Source organism: Dunckerocampus dactyliophorus, chromosome 18 (genome assembly GCF_027744805.1).
Source record: "Dunckerocampus dactyliophorus isolate RoL2022-P2 chromosome 18, RoL_Ddac_1.1, whole genome shotgun sequence".
Classification (NCBI taxonomy): domain Eukaryota; kingdom Metazoa; phylum Chordata; class Actinopteri; order Syngnathiformes; family Syngnathidae; genus Dunckerocampus; species Dunckerocampus dactyliophorus.
The window spans coordinates 18,129,755-18,152,599 of NC_072836.1; the positions used below are offsets into that span (position 1 = coordinate 18,129,755).

The 22,845-nt window shown below is 41.8% G+C and overlaps 2 protein-coding genes across 2 annotated transcripts; both read left to right on the forward strand.

Moving 5' to 3' along the window:
- The first annotated feature begins 407 nt into the window (after positions 1-407).
- Positions 408-17,123, forward strand: srebf2 (sterol regulatory element binding transcription factor 2). The gene is made up of 19 exons (XM_054760738.1): positions 408-729; positions 5,145-5,494; positions 6,118-6,292; positions 6,397-6,551; positions 6,667-7,104; positions 7,187-7,301; positions 7,369-7,514; positions 7,627-7,831; positions 7,927-8,102; positions 8,892-9,141; positions 10,515-10,684; positions 10,775-10,949; positions 11,095-11,212; positions 11,310-11,419; positions 11,767-11,899; positions 12,497-12,668; positions 13,427-13,603; positions 13,793-13,904; positions 15,229-17,123. The coding sequence occupies exons 1-19, from the start codon at positions 636-638 to the stop codon at positions 15,429-15,431; spliced, it is 3,474 nt and encodes a 1,157-aa protein (XP_054616713.1). The 5' UTR covers positions 408-635; the 3' UTR covers positions 15,432-17,123.
- A 314-nt stretch (positions 17,124-17,437) lies between these two features.
- On the forward strand, positions 17,438-20,907 carry nol12 (nucleolar protein 12). Its single transcript, XM_054760750.1, has 6 exons — positions 17,438-17,589; positions 18,281-18,386; positions 18,465-18,513; positions 18,590-18,735; positions 18,902-18,987; positions 20,353-20,907. Exons 1-6 carry the CDS (start codon positions 17,480-17,482, stop codon positions 20,546-20,548), a joined length of 693 nt encoding a protein of 230 aa, XP_054616725.1. The 5' UTR covers positions 17,438-17,479; the 3' UTR covers positions 20,549-20,907.
- The last annotated feature ends 1,938 nt before the right edge of the window (positions 20,908-22,845 follow it).

Genomic DNA, 22,845 nt, shown 5'->3' on the forward strand with positions numbered 1-22,845 from the left:
AGGCTCCAGCATGCCCTAAAGAGGAGAAGCGGTATAGAAGATGGGTGAATGGATTTCCTAACTAAAAAAGAGTGAGGGAAAACATGAAATGAACAAATAATATTTATATTAGTTGTCATGGGTACATTCTAATGAACAACAGAAGTTTTGTCATATTTTTGTGGAGATGAAGATTAATCAAATTGTCAATAATAATCGTCTGTTACATTGGGATGGTGCGTTTACAGTACACTTCTTGTCACTAACGCTGGGGGCGCGGTCTATTCAAATGACAGGAGCTTCTGACGGCTGACGTACTATCAGGCCACGAAGAATACGTCTTTTTCATTGGTCAATGACAACTGGTCTGCTGACAACAACACATCGGTTTGGACCAATCAGACAGCGCCTTACACCACCGACTCTGTTTGGGAATGACGTAACTACCGTAAAACAATATGGCGTCCTCAAAATGAAAGATGATTGCAAATGAGTTTAACCGGATGGACAGCTGCCTCTCTTGAGGCACGGGTGTTGTCCGACGCAACATTTTAAAAAGAATAGGTAAATGTTGGAGGCGTTGCCGAGTGCGCCTGTTTATTTTGAGCACGGACCTTCGGTTTTAGCCCAGCGGCGAGTCGGCGACAGCGGTCAAGATGGACAGTGGAGAGTACATCTCCCCAATGGAGAACGTGGACCCGACTTTAGCCGAGTTAGTAGGAGATGAATTCACACTCGGGGACATCGATGGTGAGTTCACTGTCACTGCCATCTGTGGCAGGGCAAGTTTATTTATAGAGCAAAATTCGTACACAAGGTAATTCAAAGGGCTTTACAGAAAAGAAGGGTAAAATCACGTCATAAAATCATTCTATAAAACATAAAATAATTCTGAAATCATGACATAAACTTCCCTAAAGTCGGTCAATCATAGGTTTTAGCGAAAGCGACACTTTCTATTTGTTTCTGTGGGCCACAGACATTGATTTCAGTTTTGTGTGAGTTGAAGGAAATAGTTTTGCATCCACACACTGATTCTGTGTGATGCAGTGGCAAAGTAAATCTGCAGGACCATGTTCACCTGCTGTTAGTGACAAGTAGATCTGCATGTTGTCTGTATAGATGTGGTAGGACACATTGCAGCTGCATCTTAGCTGGCCTAAAGGAAGCGTGTACAGATTGAACAGTAGGGGTCCCAGGATTGAACCTTGGGGAACCCCACAAGTCATAGCCATTTGGTTACCAATTCCAACAAATTAGTTCCTGTCCTCTCCTGTTCCAGAAATGCCCTCCCAGTTTTCTAACTTCTGTAATAATATCACAGACAGATATTATTTGTCACCTTGATCATAGCTGTCGCAGGGCTGTGGTGGGGCCTAAAACCTAATTGGAAATTACCAAACACATTGTTAGACAGGAGAAAGTCAGTAAGCTGTTGGTATACAACATATATGTTATACTAATGTTATAATGTTACGAGAATAAAGGCAAAATATCATGGGAATAAAGTCATAAATACGTGAAGAAAATTTACAAGAAGCAAGTTGAAAGAGTTGGAAAAAAAACACAGCAAAAATGGAAAATATAAGTGTAATTTTGCAAGTATAAAATCGTATTCTAATGAAAAAAAAGTCACAATTTTACTAAAATAATGTAGTAATGTTATGAGGAAAAATAATGTCATTTTAGTAGCATAAAGTCGAAATTTTAAAGAAAATACATCATAAAAAAAAAAGAAGTTGTAATATTCTGAAAAAATGTTTGCAGAAATGGAAAAAAACAGCAGTAATTTTACTAGAATAAAGTCAAAATATTAATAGAAGAAAGCTGTGTTAATGTTTTTTTAAAAGTCACAATTTTACGAGAATTAACTTGTAATATTCATGAGGAAAAATAATGTAATTTTAGTAACATAGGGTTGAAATATTAAAGAAAAATACTTCTTTTTTCGAAAGTCGTAATATTATGAGAAGCAAATTAAAGTTGCCATTTTAATCAAATTAGATTGGGGGTTAGGTTATAATATTATGGGAATAAAGACAAAATATCAGGGGAATAAAGACCTAATATTACAAGAAGAAAATTAACAGAGTATTTGAGAAGCAAGATGAAATATTTGGAAAATGTAAAAAAAAAAAAATAATAGCCAAAATGGGGGGAAAAAAGACCAAAGACCAAGGTTCATGTTAATACCCTTTTTCACCAATATCATACAGCTGAAAAGCAGTTTTTTCTTGAAATACAGTATACGTATATTTAGTAAGTTCATAGCATATCTACATGTGTTGGTTTACAAAATATCATAGTGGCCCTTGCATCCTTTCATTGATCAGTATGCGGAAACAGGTGGGTCTAGACTGTTGTGTTTTTAATGAACCTGTGGGTGATCTACAGATGTGCACAGAAACATGAAACACTTTCGTTATGGTATAGAGGTACTCTCTACATTATGTGAGAGGGAATAAAGTGTACAGACGTAGTTAATGAATAGCCAGTATGATAGGCGTGCTGTGCAAAACCACTCAAATGATCTTAAACTGAATATTCAGTATTTGCCGCAGTTGTTCAGTGCAGGTTGTGCATTGACGAGGGAGTCCATCTACCCGCTAGCCCACCCTGAGGCCACACTGAGTCATGTAATCCCACTTAATCATTATGTCAAAGAGAGGAATGTACAGACTGTGAGACAGAGTTATGATGGATGATTGGGCTACACAAAAAGCGGAAAAAAAGACAATAACATTTTTAAATATCGATAATTTACAAGCTGCATCACAAACCAACGCTGCAATTTTACACAAGAACTCACGTCCGACAATTCCTCCTCACTTTCCCCGTCCCTCAGTGAGCCTTGCGGGCTATAGCAAGTTGGCTCCACTGCCCCGGCACAAGAGGCACGTTGGCTGTCATTCATCATCAACGTGTGCATCTGGGAATTGCAGAGAACCCAGAGAATTGCAATCTCAATTCTAAATAAGAAAAGCGTGATTCACTTTTTTTCCCTAAAGGATGACCGATTCATGCATTAGTTGCAGCATGGACAGACAGCCCATACATACTTCATGCTTAATGTTTGCTTGCCCATTGACTCACGGAATGTATCATTTTCCAGTTACCAGTGGAAAAATGTATCCCATGTAGAGACCATGAGGTCGTCATACTGTACTCCTTTCAACAGGGTATGGAATGTTGAAGCTTGCTGTTAAATAAATCACAGTTTTTTAAATCTGGATAGTCTTTTCCTGAAAGATAAGTGAACCTTTATTATATTCAGCCATGTAAGCTCTGAAGCTCCTTGGGACGGTACTGTAGTTGCATAATCATTTTTTTTCTCTTTGAGAATGCCCCTTTGTGTCAGCGGTTCTGGGGGCTCCTAGCTGCTTTGTCCGGTCTGTTTGTCTAACAGTCTGAGAGAGTCGAAGTGGATAATTTCCAGAAATGTCGGAACCTTTCGAAGAGCAGCAGTGTGAACCGGCATCGACGCGCCTTACAGGTGTTGCTGCTGGGCCGCCTACGGTACTTTTTTAATGAGAAGATTATTAACGCGCCCTCCACCGTTTCCTCCTTTGTTGATAAAAACTTAATTTGTCTTCTTATTTGGGGAACATTTTGTTGGGGAACACTGCTTTCCGGGAGATTTAATGCTAAACATTCTTTCTGGCATATGGAAACTGTTGCTTTAAAGTAATGAAAGCAAAAATAAGCCTTTCATCTGAATGCAAATGCAATTACAGTACAATTATTTCCTCAAAAGGTGGTCCAATTAATCACCAGGTTGTTCATGCATTAAATAAATAAATACCACAGCCACACACTCAATGACACTAATTATTTGCATAATCTCACTGTACTGTAGCATCGCGCACTGTAGTCGCTGCTGGACTACCCAGCATGCCTTGTGGGCACATTGTAAATGTGTTACACGTTGGTGTTAGCACACAGTCGTTGTTACCCGCGTATGCTAGTTCATTGCTAGTGTATTAACTTAGAGTCAAGCAACTAATAGTTGCAGTCTTCCATGTGGTGGTGGTTTATTTTGGCAGGTTCGTCAGTGGAAACAACATCAAGTTCCTCAGATGTAATCTATTTTCATTATTGATTTTTTTAGGGATTTATGCAACAGTCCTTTAATTGACAACTTTCCTAAAAAATATACATCAGTCAGTCATCATAAAGATTCCAGTTCAAATGATTGACATTCACTGGCACAACATGTAGCCTTTGGTTGTGCACTGAGTCACCAGATGAATGCGCCAGGTTGCTTTCGTTCTTTCAAGCTGAAGCTGCAAAATGTCCAAAATTGTAAATCCGGTTTCCGTGCAGCTGCAACATTTTGCACCGCGCCGTCCCAACTGCATCGTCACCACAAAGTTAACAACAGCGTTCAAATTACAGTTTTACAAGTCCTCTTGTCAGTCTGGGCCATCGGTAAAAATGAGCACTCATTTTTCAAGGCCAAAACCAGAAGCTGTGTCTGCGTGTGCATGTGCCACTTCAAGGCCAGTATGCAACACATGATGGGGTTCCTTTGCTTATCTTCCAGTCGTAAAACAGCCTCCACGCACCTCGGCCATATCTAGAGACACCCTTAGCCCCTCGTGATTAGCCAAAGCTTTTCCTTTTTACTCAAGGACATGAAGTAGTCACTGATTACGACTGTCCTTGTGGGTGTTAGCCAAGTTTTAGCCCTTCAAGTGACAGTCTCTTCTATACAGTAGATGTGAGCAAGGAAAAATCTGTAAATGATTATTCAAAACTTTGCAGATGAATAACATAGAGCTCAAATTTAACAACGAAAATATTTTTGCTCATGTTGTTTCCCTATTATTTAAATTTTTCAGAGTTGAAATGTAATAATGGAGGCATGATTGGTCGCCAAAGCTAGCACATCATCTACCCTCTGCGGTGCACGCCCACAACTTCCCTGTATGGTGGCCCACGAGGCAAACACATCCAAATGCCCAAACACAGAAATCATCCAAAACCAAAAACACACAAACACCATAAACGCATGAATGAAGAGAAATGCTGCATGTGCGCTCCCTATTTAGTTTTTAGTCGGAATGGATATTGCATCTTTATTACGATACAAAATACTCTCTCTAATATTTGAGATGAAACACTCTTTTGTTTATGACCTCCTTTCTGTCTACCCATTTCCTCAGAGATGCTGCAGTATGTCACCAACCAGGCGGGAGACTTCCCAGACCTTTTTGAAGAGCAGATGACCACCTCAGGCTCTCTCATCGCCACCCCTCGACCTGCCAATCAAAACCCCCAAACTCTCCAAGCATCTACCCCCGTTCATTACCCCAATGTAGACCTCTCTGTCTCCCAGACGCCGTCACCCAAGTCTGCATCGCTCCCCCCTTCTGTCTCTCCTGCTCAAACCCCTTCCCCTACCACAGCATCCACAGGGCAGCAGCAAGTGACCCGCAGCCCCCCGCCCCTCCAGCCGCGACCTCAAGTGGTCCAACCCATTCAACCCCAACCGATGGCCCAGCCCACCATCCAGGTTGGACAAATTTCACAGTTTGCTCGATCAGGTTTTTTTTTTCAAAATATACTAATTAATAAATTATGCTGTTTTGTAGTTGAATACAGTCTATTATTAGTCACAAATATGTGTACATATAAGCAAATGTTACGTATTTTTGCCTAAGTGAAGCATTTTCAAGCATGGAAATGGCGATATGAAGTAAAATACAAATTGCAGGAGCAACAGGCTTTTATTGCAGGTTTGAATTATCTCACAACAGGCACAATAATGTGCTGCACGAGCTACTGCTGCAGCCATAACACACGCCAGGCTAAAACTCAACTCTGAACCGCCAACGTCATTTCCTGTCCGCGTACCACTCAGCTCACCGAGCACTGGAACACATTTACAGCAACACACACGAGCACAAGTCTTAAATGGCTTGTTTTCTGTTGTTATGTCTACTATATTGTGTAATATGAGTGTGCAGGGTATTATTTCATGTCTAGAGGGCTCTAATAATGTTAAAAACATATGTAGAAGGTCATAAACAGGTTTTCTGTGCTCTAACTATTTATAAACAAGGAATCCTATTTGTGCAAGTTCAGTTATCACAGTGTAATGGTCTGTACTGTAATGGTCGTTTTTTGATAATGCAGATGCAGACCCAGGGGATCCCAGTGCAGACTCAGCGATTCCCAGTTCACACCCTGGTTCCAACACCCATCCCGACACAGGGGACCCAAACTGTGATGATTGCCTCCAACAGTGGGCAGTCCCGTTTTATCCCAAACCCCGTCATCTGCCACCAAAGCCCTGCTCCTGGTTTCCCAGGTGTCGAAGAAATAAAATTGGAGCTTGTTGAATTTGTATTTTAGTTATTAAATCTGTCATTTTTGTTAATCCTCATTTGTTTGGTCTCATTCTCCCCTTCCCAGTGCTCCAACCACCGAGCATCATGACGTCATCGCAACTCCAACCGGTGACAATTCAGCACCAGCGCCTTCTAACGCCAACTGGTCAAACCATCCAGACTTTCGCCACGGCGCCCACTACAGTCCATGCTGTGCCACAGCAGGTGCAGCAAGTACCTGTGAGTAACCTAATTTTTCTCGTGTTTAACAGCCCTATTGATGTTTGTTTTTTTGATTAAATTATTGCGGCACAGCAAATCATAAAGCTCTGTTTTGGGGGGGTTCTTTTGCCAGGTTTTGGTTCCACAGCCTCAGATCCTAAAGACAGATTCCCTGGTTGTGACCACACTTAAACCAGAATGTACTCAGGTTCTCACAACCATGCAGAACGCAGCAGGGATCACCACCTTGACCACGCCGCTCCAGAACACGACACTGCAAGTCCCGGTGTACGGCTATCAGTACCCTCAAAAGGCGACTATTCCTTTTGTGATGGGCGGTGGAGATAAGCTCACGATCAAGCAGCTTCAATCAGGCTCTCCCCAAAACACAAATGTCACCATATCTAGCGGCGAGCAGAGCCCGGTGACTGGGGGTGTGGTTTGCCAAGGAGGGGTGGTGAAAGAGGGCGAGAGGAGAACCACCCACAACATTGTTGAAAAGAGGTACCGCTCATCCATCAATGACAAGATCGTGGAGCTCAAAGACTTGGTTATGGGCAGTGACGTCAAGGTCGGTGGTTTTGATTTTGTGAACAATAGCAGTTACTCACCTCAGCTGGTTGTTTACGTAGCATGCGTTTGATTGTCTCTAGATGCACAAGTCAGGAGTGTTGAGCAAAGCTATTGACTGCATCAAGTACCTGAAACAGGTCAACCACAAACTCCGACAGGAGAACTTGACCCTCAGGATGGCCAACCAGAGGAACAGTACGTGTAATACACTAACAGCCGTGTGTAGCAAATTTGGTTTAATTAGTAACTGTCTTTATCTCAGAGCCTGAGATACTGTCTGAGGATATGGAGCCTAAAGAGGACATGGGGATGATATCGCCTCCAGCCTCCGATTCGGGCTCACCCCGTCAATATTCTCCATTCAGTGTGGACTCGGAGCCTGGCAGCCCCTTACTCGATCACGATCTGGTTAGGTCTCTTTTCTTCAATTGCACCATTTGTAGCGTCTGTACTTCAACGTTACAAGTTTGTGCTCAACAAGATTGTGCTCACCAGACAATAAAGTATCTCACTCTTTCAGATGAAGTGCGAGCCAGACTCTCCTTCCTCTGTCGGTGTGATGGATCGTTCTCGTCTGCTTCTCTGTGCGCTGACCTTCTTCTGTCTGTCTCTGAACCCACTACCCTCTCTGTTGGGGTCCGAGTCTTCATCGAGCCAAAGTCTCTCTACAGGGCATGGGCCTTCTAGAACGCTTGTCTGGCTCCCGAGTCCCACACAGGACTTTGGTGAGTAAAGTCAGCTATTGTGATGAAGCTGCTTTTGAATTGTGATTCGCCACTGAGAGAGAGTCTCAAGTCTCCCCCCCCCCCCTTAACTGCAGCTTCATGGCTGCGCTGTCTGTTGCCATGGGTGGTGGTTTGGGTCATCAGTGGCCTGGGAGCAGTGTGGGGTTGTGTCCGGGTGCTCTACCTTTGGGAACCTGTCACGCCCCTTCACTCCCCTAAGTCGGTGTCCTTCTGGAGGCACCGCAAGCAAGCTGATGTGCACCTTAAGAACGTAAGTGCAATTAAATCTCTTTTATTGTTACTTATTTAAAAGTAACAATAAAAAAATATTTTCCTGATTTTGTTGTATTTTTTATTTACTTAGAAATTTAAATTTTTTTTTTATTTGTAATTATTTTTTGATTAATCAATGAAAACATTTCATTTTATATTTTTTTGTATTATTTTCCGGACTGTTAAGTCCCTCCAGAGTATAAGTTGCAGTCAAAAAATGCATAATGAAGAGGGAAAAAAGATATAATTGTAAGCACTGGTCTATAAGTTGCATTTATTTCAAAATTTATTTCACAAAATTCAACACCAAGAACAGATCTGGAAAGGCAAGTTATTCAACTCGACATTGATAACCCACAGAACAACAGGCTGAGTAGGTGTCCAGTTACATAACACATTAACAGTTATTCAGCTACACAATAACATAAAGAACATATCTGGAAGGCTAACTATGCTAAATCACTATAACAAGCCTGCGATTCCAACAATTAAGTTAACGGTAAGTAAGTTCACGAGATCCGGTCTCTCATTTTCCTCATCTTTTGTGATGCTAGCCTAGAACGCCCACTCGCGATGTCGACGGTACTTTTCTCTCCTTGATTCATGTCAGTCACTATGAATTAACATTTAAAAACATGTTAAATTATATACTGTATATTCTGAAATCTGACTCGCAGGACCAGCCAGGCTATGAAAAAAAGCACCACTTATCGTCTGCAGATGAGACCCATGTTGTCATAGTTTATGATAAAGTCATTCAATTGCTCCTGTTTCCCTTCTTTCACAGGGGGATTATGCTGCTGCGTTGACCCGTTTAGAGACATGCTTGTCCATTTTGACCAGAGCGCTGCCCTCCACCAAACTGGATCTGGTCTGCTCGTTGTCCTGGAATGTGATTCGCTATTGTTTGCATCGCCCAACCCCGCTCGGCTGGTTGGTTCACCAAGTCAGGGGAAAACACGAGGGGGACGAGGCTAGGACAAGTGCAAAGGACGCAGCACTGGTTTACCACCGTCTGAGCCAGCTGCAACTCACGGGTATGCACTGGGAGATTATTCGGGAATTGCGCCCAAGTCCTGTGCGGTTAAAATAGCCTTGTGTGAGTCTGAGTTCTTCGGCTGGTGTGAATGCGACGGGCAAGGTACTGTTGCTCATGCACAAGCACAGGCACGCAACGTGCAGTATCCAGGTAGTATAATTGATACAGTGATATCTCATGCCAGTTACATAATGATAATGACAACTTTGCATATTTGTGAGAAAGGCTCAAAATAAGCCTCATAGTTGGAGTTGCAATAATGTGGTGTCGTATCATATCATATATATACTGTATACAGTATAAGTACAGTATGAGGACAGGGGCACGGTATGGGACCCTTGGCCCAACACCATTTCTAAAGGTGCTGAAGCTGGGATGTAGCGGTATTGACTCACCATGAACACCACCAGCATCCTTTCGTTCACTAAGAGTCTTTTTATAATTTTATACAGCAAATTTTGTTCAGAGTAGCTCCAGCAAATATTGCCCTCTCCTACCTCTGTTTCAATCTGTACTTCAACCTGGCAACTATTCATCCTGAATGAATTGCATCCTCAATTTTATTACAGCAAAATAGTCTAATGCTCAGAAGATGCTGTTTTTTTTGAGAGGCTAGATCAGGGGTGTCCAAACTGCTGCCCAGGGGCCATGTATGACCCACGGCTTTTTTAAGAAAGGCCCAATATAATTTAACAAAATCACAAAAAAGAAAACCCCAAAAAACAAACAAAAGCAGCAAAAAATGACAAATCAGCAGTAATTTTACAAGAATGAAGTCAAAATATTAAAGAGTCTAAAAGTAAAAATGTTACGAGAATAACAGAAAAATGTCATTTTAGTAGCATAAGTTGAAGACGTAATTTTTTAAAAGTTATATTTTGGAAAAACAAACGAAACAATAATATAGTAATTTTTGTAAAATTAGGTTGTGGAACAAAGTGAAAATAGTTGGAAATATAAAATAGAAGAAAGTGACATCTAAAAACTGCAGTAATTTTACAAGAATGAAGTCAAAATGTAAGAAAAAAAGTCGTACAAGATAAATACATTGCAATTTTTGTCATATTATGAGGAAAAGTAATGTCATTTTCAGTAGCTTATGAGCTATTTTTGTTGTCATTGTTATATTTGTCCAAACAAAGGTACCTTTAGTTGTATCAGGCATTAAAATGAACAAGAAACTGAAGAAACGAGGGTGGTCTAAACATTTTTTCATGACTGTGTATCACAGAGTTGAGATGCATTTTTTTCTCTTCTTGAAATATATACAGTATATATACTTCTTAGTATATCTACATGTGTTGGTTGACAAAATATCCAAGCAGCCCTAAAATAAACACCATATTTTGTGGATTTTCTCTCTCCCTTTAGGAAAGCTGCCTGAGCGTAGTGGCTTGTGGGCCCTGTCTCTGTCTCTGAGCGCTGTAAACCTCAGCGAGAGCGCCCAAGGAAAGATGGCTCCAGCCCAGCTCACCCAGATATATGTGACTGCAGCTGCAGCCCTGCGTACTGTACTGGGTCTCCATATTTCCTTCCTGCCCGTATGTGTCTTACATTCTTAAAGTTATACAGGAGGAATAAACACAGGTTGGTGTGTCATCACCGCCAGCATTTCTCTTCCTGTGTCCCAGGGTTACCTGTTGAGCTGTGCAGAGAGCATTGCCAGTCAATCGGAAGCAAAGCAGATCCCACACTGCCTGCGCTGGCTTTTCACGCCATTGGGCAGGCAGTTCTTCCTGAGCTGCGATTGGTCATTGAAGTCAGAAAGCGGTGGTGTGGTGTTTACGTTGCAGAGAGAAGACCCAGGTGCAAATGATATGTTTAACTGTCCATTCAAAAAGATACGGATGGTGTCTTGTCAGAAAATGTACTACAATATATACATTCTGTTTGTAACAAATGGCAACCTCGGGGTGTAACTGCTCCTCTGTTTCACTGTGGATCTCTCCAGCGGACCCAATTGCCCAGTTGCACCGATGTTTCTGCAGAAAGCTGCTGGAGAGAGCCGTACACACCCTCATCCAGCCACAGAGTGAATCTGAAGGAGGCAAACACAAAGCCAGCTCAGGGTGTGGCGAGGCACTGCTTTCCTGGGGCGTTTGGGCGGGTTCAGCCTCTTTGAATAAATGTCATCCAAGTTGTACATTTCTTCTTTCCTTCTTCCAGGGAGTTTTCCAGTGCCCTGGAATTCCTGCAGCAGCTGAATAGCTGTACAGATGACTCTTCCTCTGCTCTTCCTCCCTTCTCGACTCCTCCCAGTCACACCATCACACCAGGTGTGACAAAACACAAACCAAACCTTCCTCATTTTATTTCCTTCATCTAATTCTTCACGTTTAAGAGAAAATGTCACAAAGTGAAAAGATTGCATACAACCAATTTACCTTAGGCTTGTATTGGACTTGTTGTCATATACCTCTGCATACTTTCTACACCAACTTACACTTTACACAACCATACTTTCAAGACCTGCCAAGGTTTGCATAATGGCAGTGGAACAAGTGTACAACATTTCCTGATTGCATTTTTTTTTCTTTTTTGGAACTTCAGAGCCAGACATGATCATAAAACCACCCCGCTTTGTCCTCAAAGTGTCTTTGTTTTCCTCATCTTTGTTTGTCAGTGAGAGATCCAGTGAGCCGTTGGTGGGCTTTAGTGCTAAAGGCCGCTGTCAACTGGCTTCAAGGAGAGGATGCCACTGTGAGGTCATTGCTGGCAGATGCAGAGAGAATGCCGAGGGCCCTGCAGACTCAACAGTAAGTGCCATGTCTGCTAGCGAAACAAGTTCATCATCAAGTCATAAAATGTCCCCAGGAATTTGCTGTGTGTCACAAAAGTGAGTACACTGTTCACATTTCTGCAAATATTTGATTATGTCTTTTCATGCACACCTCCCTGCACTGTGCTGCAGCTCACTTTCAGGGTGTTGGCAATCTTCTTAGACCACAGAACAGGGGTAGGGGTGTCCATCGAGGGACACATACTGAAAAATGAAAGGATGCAAGGCAAAGTTTGGTATTTTACAAATCAACACATATGCTCTAGGTATGCTAAGAAGTTCTATAAATATTTAGCGTTGTCACATGGAACTATACTTTGATACCAAGTCGATATCAACTCGCCAAATACAGTATATATCGATGCCAGCTTTTTTAGATATCGTCAATATCGATGATACAACCATGGAGCCAACACAGAAATAGAAAAGGCAAAATAAAGAACAGCAGTGGCGATAATAAAATACTTTAAGCTTTAACTTACATTCTTTTAATTACGTTATTGCTGGATTTATGGAAAAACCCATATTTAATATCCTCGTTTTGTAGCTTTATGTCCCTCTTTTCTGTTTTCAGACACCCTCTGCCCAAAGCTGTGCTTTTATTGTGCAAGTCAGTTCAGAAGAGTCTGTCACCCCTGAAGGGAGACGGGACGCAAGCCTGCCTGTCCCGTTGCGACCAAGCCAGCAACTACCTGCGCTCCAGCATCTCTTTGCACCTCGGCCAGCCTGGGAACTGCCTAAGCAAGGTAGAAAGCAGCGAATATCGTCGTTAGACCTGTTTCACTCTCCTGTGGAGCTTGTGTTGGGTTTGTGTTTAGTGCTGCACAAAAAATGGGCAAAATGCACTTTGCGCTCACTCTCCCAGTGCCTTAGTGCGCCTCGGCAGTCAGGGCAGCAGACCCAACTCGCCCTGGTCGGTGAGGCACACTTGCTATTGTTCATCAACTTGCAGGAGAAGCAATTGCTTTAATTAATTTACTTTGTTTTGACTTGTCTTTATTTAAATTCATCATTGAGTACAGTAGTGACATTTTTTGACCTGATGGATTATTTTGTCTTTATATTCATTACTATTTAAAAAAAAAATACTTTTTTTTTTTTTTTAAGTCGTCCGTCAACTGTCTTTTTGGACCCTCCATGAAGAACAGCAGAAGTTTCTGTAAAGCAGAAAGACAATGAGGAGTTTAATAATAATGTAGCCCTAGTTTGTGGTTGGAATGCTTTTTAATGACAAGAGCAGTTGCCTGTTAGTAGTAGTAGTAGTAGTAGTAGTAGTAGTAGTAGTAGTAGTAGTAGTAGTGATGGCAGGAGGTGGCTGTGGTGCATTGTAGTTGCATTGCATGATCTTCAAGCCAAGTGCAATGTTTCTGCAGTGCATTACAGAGGTCTCCCAGAGCTGCTCGCACTCACTTTAGTGAGAACCTAAAAAAAAATCCTAGCTGCACTTAAATTAATCCCATATTTTGTAAATTGTGAGCTCATATTTTTCTTTTCCGTCTGTAAGGCAATGGAGCTCCTGGTATGTGACCTGCTGCTTACCTTGAGGACCAGCTTATGGCAGCGGGGAAGCAGCACTAATGGAGAACCTGGCCCAGCACCTGCGTCTCAATTGGCCGGGTTCCAGAACGACCTCAGTGCACTGAGAAAGCTCACACAATGCTCCAGACAGGCGCAACACAAGGTAAACGCATGACAAGGCCTCAACTGAAACCTTGTGATTCTTTTTCAAAATAATGACTGTTAGCCAATTAGCCTAATAGTTCGCCTGCATGACTTAAAGGCAAAGCTTACCAAACAATCTTACTGTTTTACTGTATGTATATTCTCCTTTATATTGAGTTGAGGATCACTTGTACGTGTTTACCTGTAGGTGTTCCTCCATGAGACCACAGTGAGGCTGATGGCAGGAGCCTGTCCAACCAGGACACATCAGCTGCTGGATCACAACCTGCGACGTAGAACACATGGCTCCTACACTGCAGGTAATAGAATGCAATAGACCCCCGCTTTGCTTTCCACAGGAGTTACGTTGCTGGATCACCAGCGAAAGGCGAAAAACCACAAGTACAGTAATTCCTCGCCAGTTCGCCCTTCAAATTTTGTGGCTCCACTCTTATCACATTTTTTTTGAAAAATTTATTAATTAATGAATCACCACTGTTTTGCATATTTAAGCAAATTGTGTTTGTTTTTTTTTCCTAACTTAAGCATTTTAAAGCACAAACATGGCTAAATTAACCAAAATACGAACATAAGGCATTCAGAAGACGCATTCAAAGACGTGATGATATGTAGTATTCTACACTGGTCGCTAGGTGTCAGTAATGTTACATTGGTGAGACACTAGCTAGCCATTGCAGGAAGTACTGCATAGAACGGGACGTTTAAAAAAAAAACAAAACAAGAAGGACGTGCGAGTCTATATCATGTCTTAGGGGCTGTCCACACAGAAATGTTTTCAGGTCAAAACAGCAAAGTATTTTGTCTTTTCTGCCTTTCAGCCACACGGAAATGGCGTTCTGGGTCCCCTGACCCTGTATGTTTTAAAAACGGTTTCAGAGTGGGGAAAATCTGAAAACGCCGGCTTTTCATTGCTGTGTAGACAAGCGAGCCGCTACTGTGAGTACACGTGACGAGCCGACAAAATATGTGAATACTTAACTGACATGACTCGCCCCAGTTCTCCTGATATTTCTTTGTCTTATCCTCCAAAATGACTCGCAGAAGTAATTCCATTTTGTCGTCAGTCTAGACGAGCCTTAGAAAGCGGAAGGCGACGGCTTTTTATGCGCATGCGTTCGTTCTTCTGTAGTTTTGGTGTCACGTGCTTCTGTTTGTGTATCTGTTTACGGCGCCACAGGTAGGTGTGCTTTATGTATTACATCGTTTTCACACATTGATACGTTCCTGTCTGGATGCAACTATTTACTAATCCGGGACAGTGTGGATGTTTTGGGTTTTTTTCAACCCGGCACAAAAAAAACAACAGCAACGTTTGCGTGTGGACGGACTTATTCGTCTTGTTGAGTAATATGAGTGTAAAGGTGACTATAACTGCGTTATTTCACATCTGGAGGGCTCTAATAATGTTAATAAAACATATTTATGCGGTCGTAAACAGGCTCTAACTATGAAAACGTTGGATTTAAAAATAATGAATTCTACTTTGCGGAAATTCACTTATCACTTATCACTCTTTTCCGCGATAAATGAGGTATTACTGTAAGGAAATACTACACAAAACAGAACACAGTAGGCAGTAATCAACACTCTTTCGTGCTCTCCTCCCCTCCTGTTTGTTGTCAGAGGGCGAGAGGGAGCGGGCTCATGCCATTCTGCTGGCCTGCCGCCACCTGCCCATGCCCTTGTTAACCACACCTGGGCACCGTGCCCACCTGGTGGCTGAAGCCAAACGCATCCTGGAGCGTGTGGGCGATCGTCGATCCCTGCAGGATTGTCAGCAGATCCTGTTGCGCCTGAGCGGAGGCACGGCCATCGCTGCATCCTGAACACACACACACACACACACACACACACACACACACACACAGGCTGCTTGCTGTTGATGAAACTCATTAAGTTACAGTATGCAAATGATGAATAAGAGTCAAATCATGTGCAGCCATACATCCGTCAGCCTACACCCCCACCTCTTTTTTGTCGCCTCTCTTGCTCTGCTCTACCACAATTTTATCACCTTTTGGTCATTCATGGTACAAACTCAGCTCACTCCCTCATTTAAAAAATTTGTATAATAAGGAATATCAGGTGAAATGATTTCCCAAGGAAAAAAGGGAGCTGTATATAAACAGCTATTGAAATGAATAAGGGTCACTGTCGATATCGAGCTGCACAATAATCAGTGTGCAAGCTTTCCTTATAAGGGCTGCACAACGCACAGACACAAAGACAGACTGGCTTACCTTTAATCATTCAGCGCGAAGTAGTGTCACTTCTTATCTACCTCACACGCAGTGAAATATACTGTGGGGCAAAATCAAATTTTGAAGAGAATGTTAAAAGTGCAGCTTCCTATAAATCACACTGAGGGGCTTTTTCCCCCCCTTAAAAGATGGCTGGATGTTAATATGTTGGGATTGTTACTAATGCCTACTTACACATACACATACGGGACATGTACAATTTACTGAATGTTAATAGTCTAACTGTATATAGGTTGTAAATGCAGCTATGCTATCTTTTCAAGTAGGAAGACCCACATTGAGGCTCCAAGTTGACAACAATTGTTACTTGACAGGTCCGCCTGGTGGCTGGACCAGCAGAGCAGTTTTAGCTGCCTTGTCCCAAGAGTTGTCTTTCAAATGCCCAACAAAAATAAAAAACTTTAAAACAAAAAAAAATTAAAGTCCATGATAATTTATAACTAATAAAAAAAATTCTTACCACAGGTAAATGGATTTTCAATGTGAGAATCCACCTTTTTCTATTGTAATATAAAATGTTTCACATTTGGTGTAAATCTTTCAAGTAAAATACCCTTAATTTTAAACAAAAAAATATTTTTAGCCTATTTTTTGTAGTTTTTGCCTCACCCATCACATGGCACTTCTCTCATTCCTGTTTTGGTGTTCTTATTTAATGTTTATGAGCTATATCGATAAGATATAGTGGTGAGAAGGACAAGACTGGTTTTTGGGTCCGTCTTACATGTTAAAGGCTTTTCGCACTCTGTCACGGAAAGATGTTTAAACGTAACCATGATACACACATTTTAAACAGAATGGTAGTTTGGGGTTTTGTAGACTGCAAGTTATTTCATCTCTTTATAAATAGTAAACAAATATTAGAGGTCAAACCAAGCAGACAGTTAATTGTATTTCTTGACTGTGCACTAAGGAGCGAGCAATGCTCAGTTAGCCACAGATGGGCTGGGTTTATTATCATTCTTCTGTTGTTGTGATTATGTAACAGCTTTTAACATGTTTGCCGTTTCTACTTTTCACATTTCTGTTTATTTTGTTGTTGGTGTTTTTTTATGTGTATATGTAATAAAACAACACGTTCTGTTGGGAGATATTCTTTGTCTTTCTACAATGAAAAATGTATTGTGAAAATAGATTCAAGGAGATATGCTGTGCACTTATTTTTCACAAATTGTAGGTGCCTTAATGGCGTCTTCTGGGATAAAAGCACACTTACTGTTATGTGTTTATAGTGGACACGGTCAAAAATAGACCGACAGGGCACACGATGTTAGAATAGTGTGTTTAGCAGAATAAAAATTATTTTAAGAAATTATTTTAAGAATTCGCGTAAGTGTAAATAATAAAGGTGAGGTATATGTGTCGTCAGTGGGGTTTCTAAAGAACCAGTGCTTTCCTAATTTCCAGTAAAACTGAAATAAAGATAGTAATTTAAGTGCTGTATTATCTTTTGAAATGTTCAGTGTTTCGTGGAGTAATTTAATACCATTAGGCATCTCCAGTGTTCGTCATAGCGGAACCATTCTCTATACACTGCCCGTTCCCAGTCGAACGCATTTAACCAACGTACAGTCCGGAAGTAGGACAACTCACGTGCAGAGTAGCACTGGGCAATGAAAAACAGAAAAAAGAACAGTAATGTGTCCAGAAAGGCCAAATTTAAACCTGGATCTAAAAAGAGGGAAAATAAGTGCGTCGTTATGTTTGACGACAAAGAGAGAGAGTAAGTGCACTTTACTAAAAGATTAGTATTACTAGTTACTAGCTACTGTCCGCATCGTCGGCAGAATATTTCTTGCCGATAAGTCCGTGATTTGATTTAAAAAAAATGTATTGTCTGTATATTAAAAGTTTGGCCACACTTGCTCATGTTGTTGAATGAGAACGTGTATCCAAACTTTCGACTGGTCCTGCTCTAAAATAATTAAATCACTTCTTTCTGTTGTTGCTCGGAAGAAATTTAAACAATCAACACAAGCCCCTTTTAAACCAAAATCACCAGAATTTGATTACCAATAACTTTTTTTAAACCAAGTATAGAAAACAAATAGCGAGCAAAAATACAAAAAGCTGCAAAAATTGCTTTCATGTTAGAGTCTCCAAAAGTGTAAATAAAACAAGACTAGAACAATAGAATCTAGAGGGGTCTGAATACTTGCTAAGTTGGCAACACTGACCCCTCCTGCTGCGTCTTATTCTCGGGCAGACCAGGTGCGTTAAGAAGCAGAGTTACACCATCTACATGGTTGGAACAACAAGCTACATTCACAGACAGTCTCGTTTTATTGCGTTTATGAGCTAGGGCGACCAGGTAGCGCCATATCTATTTGTGGTGTTCCAAATGAATGTATGGGAAGCACTGTGATAATTGTCACTTGTAAACAAACTGGTCTTTTTTTACTTCTTCTCACCAGGGACTATCTCACCGGTTTTCATAAGAGGAAAGTTGAACGGAGGAAAGCCGCAATAGCGGAAATACGCAAAAAGATCAAGGATGAGCAGAACAGAGTTCGGGAAGAGGTACAGTAGGTGCTAAGCAAATGAAAAGCTGTGAGGATGCACACAAACTAAACAGTAGGTTTGGTTACTGTTTTTCAGAGGCATAAAGAATACATGAAAATGTTAAAGGAGCGAAAAGAAGCGCTTGGTGAGTGGAGGCTTAATGTTTTCTCTTCTCTTGAAATCACACTGGGAACTTTGCGCTAGTGTTATTGTCTTTGCAGAAGAAAGTGAGGACGATCTAGAGGATGTGATCACCAGCACGACGGAGTCCGTTCAGGTGGATCACCCAAATCACACGGTCACCGTGACAACCATCAGTGATCTGGACCTCACCTCCAATCATCTGCTTGAACGAGTCACGAATAAGGTGAACACACGTTAACTTTGCATTGCATCATCAGTGCCTATGAAGTCGGTTTTACTGCTCATCCTGCTTCCCGTGACGACAACAATATGATGTAAATAAAGTAAGCCAAGACCTGCTGTTTGTTTATTGTATTATAAAGCTTTTTACCCAAGTCTTTCCTTTCCAGGTCAGCAGGGAGAATAAAGAGGATGAGGAGACAACGACGACAACAACAATGCCCAAAAAATCTGGAAATCCCATCATGAACAAAAAGTAATATTTTACTTCTGCATTTAGAAATTGAATATTTTTTAGTTAAGAGCATAGAAAACCTGTTTGCCACTTTCTGAATATTTCTATAGTCACCTTCACACTCATATTACCCAATATAGTAAATATTATTACAGTAAATAAGACCCATGCTCGTGTGTGTGGCTATAAATGTGTTCCCTAGCAGAGCTGAGTAAGGGGCGGACAGGAAGTGACGACTGGGGTTCAGAGTTGAGTTTCAGCTTGGTGTGGGTTACAGCTGCAGCATTTTTTTAGGCAAAAAATACACAACGTTTGCTTAAATTTGCACATCTTTGACCTAATAGGCCGTATTCATTCACAAAATAGAATGATTTATCAATGAATATAATTTTAGCTGCGAAGTGTCGAGGGATGACTGTAATAGAATTAGAAACCATCTGTTCCACGTTCCAGCTGACACCGTGAGAACAACCTTTGCCAATAATTGACCTGCTTGGAAAAAGGTGTCTCCAAAAGATGCAAACAGATAATGGTGACTAATTATGCTAGCTAAGAAATGTACTGTATGTCCTTATTTATTGCCATTGACCAGTTGTCATTTCACTGATATTGAAAGCATGACTTTAAGAAAGAAATGTTTGTATTTGATTTTGTCTTAAATACGGTACTGTAAATTCCGGGGTATACGGCGCACCCACTAAATTTAGAGGAAAAAACTGTTTTGTTCATACTGTATTTAAGCCGCACCAGACTATAAGCCTCAAATGTCGACGTCATAAAATGGCATATTGTGGCGTGCACGAGTCCATGAGCACCAGGCAGCTTTTTATTTGACAGGAGCCAATTATGAGCTATGAAAAAACTCACGAGCTTGTCAACCCATTGGAAATCGCAGGAGGTCATTACTCAGTGGAATAGTCCGACTCAAGGTGTCGTCTTGCAAACAACATTAAACTCATCACACAGCATCTTAACAAGCAAACGTTATACCTCAGAAACAAACATGTACCAATATGAGTTTAAAATAAAGAAAATCCCAACATTTTAAAGTTTTCCCATGATGCATTTCACCTGAGCAAAGCATTTCATTGGAGGACAAACAGCATAGAAAATGGATGGATGGCACTGCAATGCTGCCTCTGTCCACCAGAGGAGCCCAGAAGGAAGCTGACGTCATTGCAGCACCCCAACTGATTGTGTTGCTCAGATGCAATGCATTTTGGGAAAACTTTCAAAGAGTTGTTTTGCATGGCTGGCTGAAATAAGCACTGCAGCAACTATCCAGTGGAAGACTTTTTTGTGCATGTTATGTGAGTCCTGACTTCAGATCCTGCTTCATCATCTGCCCGGCTTCACATTTGACCATCCGTTGCCCTTACTGTGCAGGATCCGCTCGCTCACCGCATCACTCAGTGCCTACACCAGCAAGGGGAAGAGGAAAGGGAAGCAGGAAGGCGGAGGAGGACGAGGCCGGCAGACAGACAAGAGGGCCGCTGTCGGCGAGAGTAAAATCAGCGCCAGGAAGACCAGCAAGTTGCATAGACGACGAATGACGGGGAAGAAACGGCATCAGGAAGACTGAAAAATCATCTTTTGTGGACCATTTTAGCTATTTGGGCTGAACACGGCAAATGGCGCAGACAGACCACAGTGCTGCAGCCACAACATTAGGACCGCTCGCATAATCCAATGGAATCCAATACGAAAGATGCACTGCCAGGGACGTAGTGACTGAATGGTGTGTTTATTGCTGTGTTTATAGTTGGCAGTCGTTGCTGCAGTGCATCACTGAGAGGTGTCTCTTATATTTTGACTCTTAGTTAGACATTCAAAACCGTATAACTCCACTGCTGTAAAAAATATTCATTTCCACAAGAAGTCTTTATTTTGTAGTGTTTTTATATCGTAAATGTATGCATTAAACATTATTCTTACCACTAAGTCACATGATGGTGCCCTATGTGATAAGTTTTCCCAACCCCTTTACCCGAAGAGACATCAACATGAAAAACGGTACGTGAGTCGGTTTAATGCACATTTAGCCCCCTCCTCACTGGTGGTAATTTATTTACGCTAACCTGAGCCAGCGTGTGCCATCTGTCACCACAGCAAGCGTTTCATTTCGCTTTCAAAAGCCATGATATTTAATACAGGGGGCTTCGCAGGCAACCGGCTACATGTTGGTCCAGGCTACGTGGTCGACCCCGAGTGGGATCCACCGCAACGTTTGCAGTGGATGCTTCTGTTTCACTCATTGTCTCCTCAGCCAATAGGATGGACGGATGCACGGCCAGGGAGGACAGCGCATGAGGAAGGGGCCATGTGCCTGCTGGGGGTCAACGGGCAGTGCTACTCGGGCAGGAAGAAGCTTTTTTTGTCAGGTAACGCACAGCATGATTTCATAGCTGTTACCGATATTCTCTGCTATTTCTACTTTCTGGTTTGTGTTTGACTTGCAGTGTGCTTACTTCTGATACTACTTTGTGTGGTCTTCTGACGACTGTAGATTGAGTTTCACTTTTGCTCGTGTGCCGTTATCAACTTACAAGTCTGTTTGAAACATTTAAGTTCCGTGAATATGCTTTTCGCTGGCGTTGCTGGTGAAAATCCGCGAGTAATTGATACGGCCATAAAAATGGCTATTGTTAACACACGTCTCGCTCCTACCCCTACAAACCTCCCTGCTAGCTTGACGTTGACGTTCCCCTCTGATTTCGGCTCAACATTTACAATAAAAGTGACTGTTGTAATTATTCGATTAGATTCAGCTCCAGAACCCTCCCTTTCTCTCGTCAATTGCCATTGTGTGCTATCGACAACATGCTAATTCCTAAATGCACAATCCAGGATTAAGCCCTAAACACGTCTCACACACGTACTAAACGCATTTGAAGTATAAAATGTATACAGTAAATACTCACCACTAAGGAATAATGATGATGGCTAGAACACTTGAATTGGTTAACAGTGGTACACGTATTCTGTACATTTTACTTGTATTATCACGTAGTTATGAATTATTTCCCACTTAGAGTGAAAGAGATGTGTTTTCTGTGGAAAACACGGCCTATTTTCAGTGGGGGGGAAAATAAAAATGTTCTTTTATTTAATACCAAAACAGTGCAGTGAATGCTGAATGTGCAGGCCTCTCTTCTGCTGAATGAATGAATGAATGAATCAGATTCTGGAAAAAATTTGAATCCAGAATTGAGATTGAAATTCTCTGGGACGTTTTTTTTCCCACTAGAGCACACACACATACTTTTGTCTTCTCATTTTTAAAACGGTTTTGACTCGCCTCCTCACCAGCCTGTGCTCCTGTTTGTCAGCTTTCTGCGGAGGTTGTGATGCGACTCATAGTCGGCCCTCCAAACTCATCATGCCGCTCCCCGATGATGAGCCCTTGTGCCCCAAGTTCCAGCCCAACATCTTTGATCCCTCCCGCTGCCACGACTGCCTGCGCCAGAGGCACCTCCATCACGGTGCAGGGGACAACATGGAGGCCAAACTCACCCCAGATGCTATCACTGGGGCTAAAATCGGGACCGAAGCAGGCAAAGGAATGCTGACGCCAATCCCCTCACAGGCGGAGGACAGAGACACCACCAGCAGCAAGGTGAGGACGATGAGAAGGGCAGACGGGAAGTAGATGAAGAATATGTGACGAGTGATGGGATTAGTTGGACTTGAGGACAGGCCGGGATTGAAGTTGACAGTCAGGATGCAAAGTTAAGGTTACAGATTGATTATAAAAGAACAAAGTTGTATTATTTACTGGATGCACTTCACACAAAAACACTGAAATACTGCAATGTGCAGTACAAGTTATACAATCCAGCATTGTGTCTCAAGTTAGATATTATTACATTATTAAACCGA